Below are 11618 nucleotides of genomic sequence, written 5' to 3'. Positions count from 1 at the left end.
GTATATGCTTATCTGTGTGTGAGAGGGGGGAAGATTTGTGTTAGATACACCATTGGCTTAATTGAACCAGGTCATCTGCTTTTAATAGCTCTTCTCCCACAGCCTGGTGAAACCTAGACCAACCACAAAAAGATGCTAATCCCAGTCTTAAAATAGTGACTTCTATTGAGACCCACAGGCTGTGCTTAGCAACTGCTCACTTCAGTGCTTCTTCTGCATGCAATTTTAGCAAAGAACATAGTACTTCTATCATGAAGATTGGAACCATTGCTCTTGTGGCGGGAATTGTTGGTGCTATTGGCGTTGTTCTGTTTTTGGTAGCATTTGGAACTGAATATTGGTTACTTGCAACAGAGACTTGTGGAACTTTTGATTCTAACAATGGAACTTTGGATATTGAAGAAGAGGTAACCAGAAATCTAATGTATTCTTTAAAAATTGTGGGACTTTAGTTACCCATTAAAGGAAAGTCATAATTTGAAAAACCTACATATTAGAGGGTTTTATTTTCTTAATGTTTATTTTTAATTTTAATGGTTTTTGTTCTAAGCTGATTCAGACAAAGTAGATATGAAACCTGGGAAGCAAGGAATCTCGGTTGAATGGATATTGTTACAGGTTTGTTCTCATATTAAAACATGTTACTTTGGTTGGTTAGTTTGTAAAAAAATGTCCTTCTTCTGACTTTTAAATCATTTTACTTCTTAAAAGTAATGTAGAAATTTGAGGGAGAAAACAACTCAAAAGTTTGGTCCAGTTCATAGATTTAAAAGATATTTTCCCAGATGAGTGCTCAGAAGGAAATATTTTCACTTCAGGCCTGACATATGTCATTTTCACTGCTATTCTGTAACTGTAGTCTGCTCTGAAAGGCTATTTTATTGAGAAGTTTACAGTGGAGTCAAAAGCTTTGCTCCAACTTATATTTCAGAAAATTAACATACAATTATATTATAAAACCGCTCATCAACCACGGTTAACCTGGTTTATTTTTCTTGGAATGTCTTCATATCGAAGATGCATTTACTATTTGAAGCAGTTCTCCAGTAAAGAAAAAAAAAACTACAAAAACAAGCAAGCAAACAAACAAACAAACAGAAAGAAAAACCTAAACCAAGTATGACTCACTACGAAGTGGTGTGGATAAGGAATGTTTTAATACCAGACCTGGTTACTAAAAAAAAATTCAGTTTGACCTCCATTGCTACCATTCTTTGTTTTTGTATGACTTTACTTTTCAAAGATCATCCATTTCTGGAATTTATAGTTAGTACACACTCATCACAATCATATCTATCATTATTAAAGGATTTTAGGATTAATGTTACAGAAGACTTACTGATTTTTCAATGTGAATTACTTTTAAGGTGAAACCATTTCTAAGGGTATATTCTTTCTAAAGAGATCCTGGGATACATTTACTTTTATTTGCTTGCTTCTTGTTTTATGAAATATAGTCTCACATTACAACCCAGGCTAGTATCAAACTTGTGATCTTTTTTCCTCTATCTCCATAAGTATTTTAATTGCAAATGTAAGCTTCTATGGCTGACTCTAAGTAAATACATTTTTAATGGTGGATTCATTATTAAATGATGAATTATTTAACTTGAGAGACATTTTTGGTGGGATGAGAGACACACTCCTGGTTTCTCTTATAGAATATTATCTAGGCTTCCATATATTCCCTTTAAACTGTGATTAGATACAATTTGCTCATATTCCTCAGGAAACAGTGATTGACAGCCCTGAGCAACGTCTGCAGATGCCAAATAGAAATTCATAACTGGTTATCATATTTGAAATCAACTAGTGCTACAAGTATTTGATATCATTTATCTCACTTTTTTCTTGAAATTTTAAAATTAATTAATTATTTTACACTCCATATTTTATCCCCCCCCCACTCTGTCTACCCTCTGGCTGTTCCACATCCCATTACTCCTACCCACCCCTTTGTCTCCACGTGGATATCCCCACCACCCACAACATCTGACCTCTAAAGCCCCTGGGGCATCTAGTCTCTTGAGGGTTAGGTGAAACATCTATGAATGAACACAGACCCAGAAAGACTCTACTCTATGTATGTTGGGGGCCTCATATCAGCTGGTGTATGCAATCTGTTTGGTGGTCCAGTTTTTGAGAGATCTCAGGGGTCCAGATTAATTGAGACTGCTGGTCCTCCCACAGGATCCCCCTTCTTCTCAGCTTCTTTCAACCTTCCCTATTTCAATAACAGGGGTTAGCTGTTTCTGTCCATTGGTTGGGTGCACATATCTGCATCTGACTTTTTCAGCTGCTTGGTGGGTCTTTTGGAGGGCAATCATGATAGGTCCCTTTTTCTGAGCATTCCATAGCGTCTGTGTCAGTCCTTGGGACCTCACCTTGAGCTGGATCACACTGTCACTGGACATTTTTTTCCTCAGGCTCCTCTCCATTTCTATTCCTGTAATTCTTTCTGATAGGAACAATTATGAATCAGAGTTGTGACTGTGGGATGACAACCACATCCCTCACTTGATATCCTGTGTTCCAGCTGGAGGTAGGCTCTATAAGTTCCTCTCCCTATTATTTGGCATTTCATCTAAGGTTCCTCCCTTTGAGTCCTGAGAATCTCTTGCCTCCCAGGACTCTAGTGTATTCTGGAGGGTTTCCCCAACCTCCTATCTCCTGAGGTTGATTGTTTCCCTTCTTTCTGCTAGTCCTCAGGGCTTCAGTCCTTTTCCCTCACCCAATACCAGATCAGGTTCCCCTCTCCCCCACCCCCTTTCACTTTCCCACTTTCTGTCCTAAGTCCCTCCCTCTCTCCCCACTTGTGATTGCCTTCTTCACCCTCCCAAGTGGGACTGAGTCATCCTCATTTGGGCACTTCAGCTTGTTGAACTTTTTCAGTTCTGAGGACTGTATCTTGGGTATTTTGTAATTTTTTGCTAATATCCACTTATTAGTGAGTACATACCATGCTTGTCCTTTTGGGTCTGTTACCTCACTCAGGATGAAATTTTCTAGTGCTATCCATTTGCTTGCAAAACTCAGGATGTCCTCGTTATTAATAGCTGAGTAATAATCCATTGTATAATGAACTACATTTTCTGTATCCATTCTTTTGTCGTGGGATATCTAGGTTGTTTCCAGTTACTGGCTATCACAAATAAGGCCGCTATGATCTCAGTTGAACACTGGCCCTTGTGGCATGCTGGGGCATCTTTTGGTTATATTCCCAAGAGTGGTATAGCTGGGATCTTCAGGTAGATCTATTTCCAATTTTTCTGAAGAAACTCCAGATTGATTTTCAGAGCTGTGTACCAGTTTGCAATCCCACCAGCAATCGAGGAGTGTTCCTCTTTCTCCACATCCTCTTCAACATGTGTTGTCACCTGAGGTTTTGATCTTAGCCATTCTGAATGGTGTAAAGGTAGAATCTCAGGGTCATTTTGATTTGCATTTGTCTGATTAATAATGATTTTGAACATTTCTCTAGGTGCTTCTTATCCATTCATTATTCCTCAGTTGTGGATTCTTGGTTTAGTTCTATATCCCATTTTTGATAGGGTTGCTTGGTTTTTTGGTGATTAATTTCTTGAGTTCTTCATATATTTTGGATATTCACCCTCTATCGGATGTGGGATTAGTGAAGTTTTTTCCCAATCTGTAGGTTGCAGATTTGTCTTATTGACTATGTCCTTTGTCTTACAGAAGCTTTCCAGTTTTATGAGGTCCCAGTGATCAATTCTTGATCTTAGATAATGAGCCACTGTAGTTCTGTATTGGAAATTTCCACCTGTGCCAATGAGTTCAAGGATCTTTCCCAATTTCTCTTCTATTAGATTCAGTGTATCTGGTTTTATGTTGAGGTCCTTGATCCACTTGGACTTGAGCTTTGTACCAGGTGACAAGAATGGGTCTATTTCCATTCTTCTATACAGACAGCCAGTTATACCACCACCATTTATTGAAGATGTTTTCTTTGTTCCACTGTATATTTTTGGCATCTTTGACAAAGATCAAGTGACCAATAAGGGTGTGGTTTTATGGCTGGGTCTTCAATTCTATTCCAGTGATTGATCAACATGTCTGTATCTGTACCAAGACCATGCAGTTTTTATCACTATTGGTCTTTAGTAAAGCTTGAGGTTATAGATGGTGATTATTCCAGCTGTTCTTTTATTGTTAAGAATTGTTTCTGCTATTCTGTTTTTTTTGCCTTTCCAGATGAATTTGAGAATTGCTCTTTCCTTTTCTTTGAAGAATTATGTTGGGATTTTTTTGGGGATTTCATTGAATCTATAGATGGCCATTTTATTATGTTCATTCTGCCAATTCATGAGCATGGGAGATCTCTCCATTTTTTGATATCCTCTTCAATTTCTTTCATGAGATACTTGAAATTATTGTCATACAGGTCTTTCACTTGTTTGTTTAGGGTTACTCCAAAATATTTTATATTATTTGTGGCTATTGTGAAGGGAGATGTTTTCCTAGGTTTTTCTCAGCCTGTTTATCATTTGTATAAATGAAGGCTACTGATTTTTTTGAATTAATTTTATATATGGCTATTTTGCTGAAGTTGTTTATGAGCTGGAGAAGTTCTTTGGTAGAATTTTGGGGGTCACTTATGTATACTATCATATCACTTCAAAATAGTGGTATCTTTATTTCTTCTTTACCAATTTGTTTCCCCTTGTTCTCTTTTTGTTGCCATATTGTTCTAGATAACACGTTGAATGCAATACTGAAGAGATATGGGGAGAGTGGGCATCCTTGTCTTGTCCCTGATTTCAGTGGGATTGCTTCAAGTATGTCTCCATTTAATTTGATATTGGCTGTTGGTTTGCAGTAAATTGCTTTTATTATGTTTAGGCATGGGCCTTGAATTCCTGATCTCTCCAATACTTTTCACATGACAGTGTGTTGTATTTTGTCAAATGCTTTTTCTCCATCTAAGGGGATAATCATGTGATTTTTTCTCTTTGAGTTAGTTTATATATTGGATTACATTAATGGATTTTCATATATTAAACCAAACTTGAATCCCTTGGATGAAGCTTACTTGATTGTGGTGAATGATGGTTTTGATGTGTTCTTGAATTTGGTTTGCAAGAATTTTATTGAGTATTTTTTGCATCAATATTTATAAGTGAGATTGTTCTGAAGTTCTTTTTGGCGGGATCCTTGGGTGGTTATAAGTGTAATTGTGGCTTCATTGAATGTTCGGAGCTGAAACTGAAGGAAGGACCATCCAGAGACTGCCCCAACCAGGGATCCATCCCATAAACAACCACCAAACCCAGACACTATTGTATATGCCAACATGATTTTGCTGACAGAACACTGATGTAGCTGTCTCCTGTAAGGCTATGCCAGTGCCTGGCAAATACAGAAATAGATGCTCATAGTCATCTATTGGATGGAACACAGGCTCCCCAGTGAAGGAGCTAGAGAAAGTACCCAAGGAGCTGAAGGGGTCTGCAACCCTATAGGAGGAACAACAATATGAACTAACCAGGAACCTCTCCCCAAGAGTTTGTTTCTCTAACTGAATATGTAGAAGATGGCATACTTGGCCATCAATGGGAGGAGAGGCCCTTGATATTGAGAAGATTATATGCCCCAGGATAGGGGCATGCCAGAGTCAGGAAGCAGGAGTGTGTGGGTTGGGGAGCAGGGGGAGAGGGGATTTTCTGAGAGGAAACTAGGAAAGGGGAAAATATCTCTCCTGGGCATATACCCAGAAGATGTTCCAACTTGTAATAAGGACACATGCTCCACTATGTTCATAACAGCCTTATTTATTATAGCCAGAAGCTGGAAAGAACCCAGATGTCCCTCAACAGAGGAATTAATACAGAAAATGTGAGGATAGCATTTGAAATGTAAATGAAGAAAATGTCTAATTTAAAAAAAAAGAAAAAATAACGAGTTAGGTACTGTTCCTTCTCTTTCTATTTTATGGAATTATAAGAGGAAAATTGGGATCAGGCCTTCTTTGTAGGTTTGGTAGAATTCTGCACTAAATCCATTTGGCCATGGACTTTTTTTGGTTGGGAGGTTTTTAATGACTTTTATTTTCTTGTGCAATATGGGCCTGTTTAGATAGTTTACCTGCTCTTGATTTGACTTTTGTATGTGGCATCTGTCTAGAAAACCATCCATTTCATCTAGATTTTCCATATTTTTTAGTATAGGCTTTTATAGTAGGATATGATGATTTTTTTGAATTTCCTGTTTCTGTTTTTTTTTTCTTTTTTTTTTTTTAGATTTATTTATTTATTATATGTAAATACACTGTAGCTGTCTTCAGACAGTCCAGAAGAGGGAGTCAGATCTCATTACAGATGGTTGTGAGCCACCATGTGGTTGCTGGGATTTGAACTCTGGACCTTTGGAAGAGCAGTTGGGTGCTCTTACCCACTGAGCCATCTCACCAGCCCCCTGTTTCTGTTTTTATGTCTCCCTTTTCATTTCTGACTTTTAAATTTTGTATACTGATTCTAGGCACTTTAGTTAGTTTGGCTAGGGGTTTATCTGTCTTCTTGATTCTCTCAAAGAACCAGCTTCTGGTTTTGTTGATTTTTTTTATATTGTTTTCTTTGGTTCCATTTGAGTTTGACTATTTCCTTCCTACTCTTGGGTGAGTTTGCTTCTTTTTGTTCTAGTGCTCTCAGGTGTGCTGTTAAGTTGTTAAGTGTAAGATCTCTCTAGATTCTTTAGCAGAACACTTAGTGCTATGAACTTTCCTCTTAGCACTGCTTTCATTGTGTCCCACAAGTTTGGGTATGATGTGTTAATATTTTCATTAAATTCCAGGAAGTCTTTAATTTCTTTCTTTATTTCTTCCCTGATCAAGTTATCATTGAGTAAAGAGTTGTTCAGTTTCCACTTATATGTGAGCTTTGGGTAGTTTTTGCTGTTATTGAAGACAAGCACTAGGCCATGGTGGTCTGATTGGATGCATGGTACTATTTCAAACTTCTTGTATTGGTTGTGGATTGTTTTGTGACTGATCGATTTTGGAGAAGATACTATGAGGTTCTGAGAAGAAGGTGTATTCTTTTGTTTTAGGGTGAAATATTCTGTAGATATCTGATAAATCTCTTTGGTTCATAACCTCTCTTAGTTTCACTGTGTCTGTTTAGTTTCTGTTTCAATGACCTGTCAATTGGTGAGAGTGGGGTTTTGAAATCTCCCACTATTATTGTGTGGGGTTCAATGTGTGTTTTGAGCTTTAGTAAAGTTTCTTTTATGAATTTTGGTGCTCTTGCATTTGGGGCATAGATGTTCAGAATGGAGATTTTGTCTTGGTGGATTTTTTCCCTTGATGAATGTGAAGTGTCCTTTATTATGCTTGATAATGTTTGGTTGAAAGTCCATTTTATTGTATATTAGGATGGAAACTCCTGCTTTTTCCTGGGACCATTTGCTTGGAAGACCTTTTTCCATTCTTTTACTATGAAATAGTGCCCGACTTTGTTGTTGAGGTGTGTTTCTTGTATTCAGCAAAATGCTGGTTCTTGTTTGCATATCCAGTCTGTTAGGTTATGTCTTATTATAGGTGAGTTGAGTCAATTAATATTGAGAGATATTAAAGAGAGAAGACTGTTGGTTCCTGATATGTTTGTATTTGTAGGTGGCTTTATGTGCTTGTGACTCTCTGCTTTTGTCTTTGTTTTGAGATGTTTAATATCTTGTCCTTTCTTTGGTGTAGGTACCTTCCTTGTGTTGGAGTTTTCCTTCCAGGATACTTTGTAAGCCTGGGTAGGTAGATAGATACTGTTTGAATATTTGATTTTGTTCTGGAATATTTTGGTTTCTCCATCTATGTTGATTGAGAGTTTTGTTGGGTATAGTACCCTGGGCTGGCATTTGTGTTCTCTTAGAGTCTACATGACCTCTTACCAGGCTCTTCTGCCTTTCATAGTCTCTGTTGAAAAGTCTGGTATAATTCTGATAGGTCTACCTTTGTATGTTACTTGGCCTTTTTCCATTGCAGCTTTTAATATTCTTTTTCTGTTCTGTGCATTTAGTGTTTTGATAATTACATGATGAGAAGATTTTCTTTTCTGGTCACATTTATTTGATGTTGTATAGGCTTCTTGTACCTTTATGTCTATCTCTTTCTATAAGGTTGGGAAAGTTTTCTTCTATGATTTTTTTGAAGACATTTTCAGGTCCTTTGAGCTGGATATCTTCATTCTCCTCTCTTCTGATTATTCTTAGATTTTGTCTTCTCATTGTGTTCTGAATTTCTTGGATGCTTTGGGTTAGGAGTTTTTATATTTTGAATTTTCTTTGACAGTTGTGTCAATTTCTTCTAATGTATCTTCTACACCTGAGATTTTATCTTCTATCTCTTGCATTTTGTTGGTAATACTTACATCTGTAATTCCTGACCTCTTTCCTAGTTTTTCTGTTTCCAGGCTTGCCTTCATTTGTGTTTTCTTTATTGTTTCTACTTCCAATTTTAGGTCTTGGATTGCTTTATTCAATTCCTTCATCTCTTTACCTGTGCTTTCCTGTATTTCTTTCAGTGAGTTAATGATATCCTCCTTAAAGGACACTATTATGTTCATGAGATAGGATTTTAGGACATATTCCTGATTTTCAGGTGTATTGGTCTATTCAGGGCTAGCTGTGGTGGGAGAACTGGGTTCTAATGATGCCCACAAATTTTGACTTCTGTTGCGTAAGGCCTTGCCTTTTGCTATCTGGATATCCCTGGTGTTTGTTGGTCTGGGTAACTTTCTGGAGTCTGCTTCTTTTGTCCCTGGGTTGCTTCAGGTCTCCCAGTCTGTGCCCCTGGCTGTTTGAGACCACCTGTGGGGCCTTTCAACTAGGAGCTCTTCACAGGTTCAGAGAAGCTGCTTATCTGTGCCCTGGCAGCAGTAGATCTCCTGGGAGGCCTTCAGACTCTTGGATCTTCAGTGGAATAGTCAAGGTGTTGTCCAAGTGGTCCAAGTACAGCTTATCCTCAACTGCTCTGAGTGCAGAGGCTCCTCAACTGCTTCACTGCTCTGAGTGCAGCGTGTTATCAACTGCTGTGTGCATCGGGTTCTCTAGGATGGATCAGAATATGGTGTCTTCAAGGGAGCAGACCATCTAAAAGTCTGCCCCAGCAACAAGGACCAGGGAAAACATCTCACTATTTTTAAAATCACATTACGATTATAGTATTGCTTGCAAAATCCATTTGGCATTTACAGCATATAGTACATAGACTAAAATGTAGCTGGTATCAGTTATAGTTACTGAATGGATTTTACCATAGAAGGTATTGGTGCTCAAAAGGGCAAAGGACATGCCTAAACTCATAGAACTTGAAACTAAGAAACAACCAAAGTTTAGAATTTCTTCTGTCATAGTCTAGTGCTCTACTAATCATTTATTCATTATTGTATTACTTTGGGATATATTTTGCATTGCCAGTGTGTATAGACAAAACAAATATCAGCTCTAGATTGAATGGTCCATAAACAAGAAGTAATTACTAGTAAGTCTGTTAATTACTTAATGTTTCTTCTCTCTTTATAACAGTATATTTGTAAGTCATCAAAGTATACACACTTAACAATTAGAAAGAAAATGAGTTTGTATTTTCGAGGCATACACTTCATCATGATTCATTTAAATTCAAGAGAAAATTTCTTACAAATACTGATATAGTCACCATCAAGAAATTTAATTAGTAAGCTCATGTTTGAATAAAGAAAATACCTTTATGGATGATGTTGTTACTTATTGCTCTGGACATTCTCTGTAGTATTTCCATGTTGAGAGTAATAGTAACAATATTGTTGTATTGCCTACAAATAAAAACTGATAAAAGTAATGAATTAAAAATAGTAAATTATTAGAGCATAGTAGATTTGTTTATGTTATCTGATATAAAATTACATAGGAAAAACTATATTTTAGCTATGTGGAATAAGCAAAGAACAATGTAAAAGTATGATATTACATATATTTTTATCTTGTCCTCATAATATACTATAATCTTTTAAAATAGGCATACATTAAAACACAGAGGAAAATGTTGAGTTGTTGCTAATACTTTATCTCATATTCCTTGACTATTTCTGCTTACATGCTTTTCTTATGCTACACAACTAATCAAAGAGACTTGCATTCATAACAATGTATTTCTGTCATATGTACTCACCTTTCTCTCTTCAACTCCTTCTGTATGACTCTACTAATGTTTTCAGCCCAAACTATGGGTCCTCTTTTTTCTAAGTGACTCACCAAGGTTAAATTTTGTTACCCATGTATGCATGCATATAGGGATATCCAGCGAAGCATGATCAATATATCAGAGACCATACCCCTAAAGGAAACTAACTCTCCCCACCAGTAACAGTCGTCAACTGTGAATAGTTCCTCAGCTGGGGGTGTGTGACAGCTAATTTATTCATATCTTATATATGACAGAATGTTGACTAACTGAAATCTATACAAGAAACCACATGGGTCTTTTAGTGCACAGGCCTTGTAATTTCTGGAAGACACTGCTCCAACCCAACCCTGCTCTATGTATTTATTGTGTTTAAAATCGTTTGATTACTCTTCTGCAAAGTTTCCTAAGTCTTGTGGGGTGGGGTGTGATATAGATCTCATTTATAGTGGAGCACTCCCAAGACACTTATTCTCTTTACTTTGACCAGTTGTGAGCCTCCAGGTTAGTCACAATCTAGTATATAGATACTTTTTTTGATGAGGACTGAGAATTAAACTAATTTATTAATATGGAGCTAGAGAATTATTTAGAAATAAGTTTGATACTAAGTCAGTTATGTAAAGAATAGCAATAATGGATGAGATCCCCAGTCATGGGTGTTGGCCAGATTTATAGTATCAGGCATGCATTTACTTCTGTGGATTAGGCCTTAAATTCAATCAGAGAGCAGTTACTTACCTGCACCATATTAATGCCACTAGTCTACTAATGGGAATTTCTTTCAAGTCCAGTTGTTATGACTACTTATAGCTGGCACTGCTGGTTAAGGTCTTTCTTCCATGTATCATTTATGATTTCTGGGATTATGAAAGCTAATCAACAGGGAGGGAGCTTTCAGGTAACATCCAGTCACCAATTTACACTCATGTGTGTGTGTGTGTGTGTGTGTGTGTGTGTGTGTGTATACAAGCAGACATGTGGCTATAGGACATTTATACAATAGTTGTTTCCACATGGCTTTTTAAATTATCCTCAGTATTAGTTATCCCTCCCCCTACCCTTGTCTTGCCCTATCATACTCCTTATACAAACCTTCTTCATCATTTAATATTTCGAAAAGCTCAGACATAATGCTTGTATAAATATCGTTTATAAACATGTATAAATATCATTCATTAACATCTCACAAAACATTAAAAATACTAAACCTTTCCTGTTTTCTCATTAAAGAAATATCCTTACAATTCAAATTAATGTCTATTAACTACCAGGGAAGATATTACTTATATGCTCATTCAAAATGACAGAATCATAGGACCTACCAAAACAAAATGAATTAGAATATTCAAGTCATCAAGATCTTTGGTTGTACACATTAGAAATACACACTGGATTAAACAAAATGCAAGAAGCTTATTCTAAAAAATGCATTTATTTTTATTTATTT

At 36.7% G+C, this 11618-nt stretch overlaps 1 protein-coding gene across 1 annotated transcript in view; it reads left to right on the top strand.

Annotated features, from left to right (window-relative positions):
• Nucleotides 1-251: 251 nt before the first annotated feature.
• Nucleotides 252-11618, top strand: part of LOC147004606 (transmembrane protein 182-like) — a 129152-nt gene continuing 117785 nt past the window's right edge. Inside the window, exon 1 of the mRNA XM_085837622.1 lies at nucleotides 252-407. Within this exon, the coding sequence (XP_085693748.1) occupies nucleotides 252-407 (156 nt within the window). The remainder of the gene's footprint in view (nucleotides 408-11618) is intronic.

The sequence above is a fragment of the Mus caroli genome, unplaced genomic scaffold, assembly GCF_978045245.1.
Source record: "Mus caroli unplaced genomic scaffold, Mus_caroli_1 scaffold_5, whole genome shotgun sequence".
NCBI lineage: Eukaryota > Metazoa > Chordata > Mammalia > Rodentia > Muridae > Mus > Mus caroli.
The sequence above is the reverse complement of the archived record's forward strand: the minus strand, read 5'-3'. Positions and strand labels throughout refer to the sequence as shown.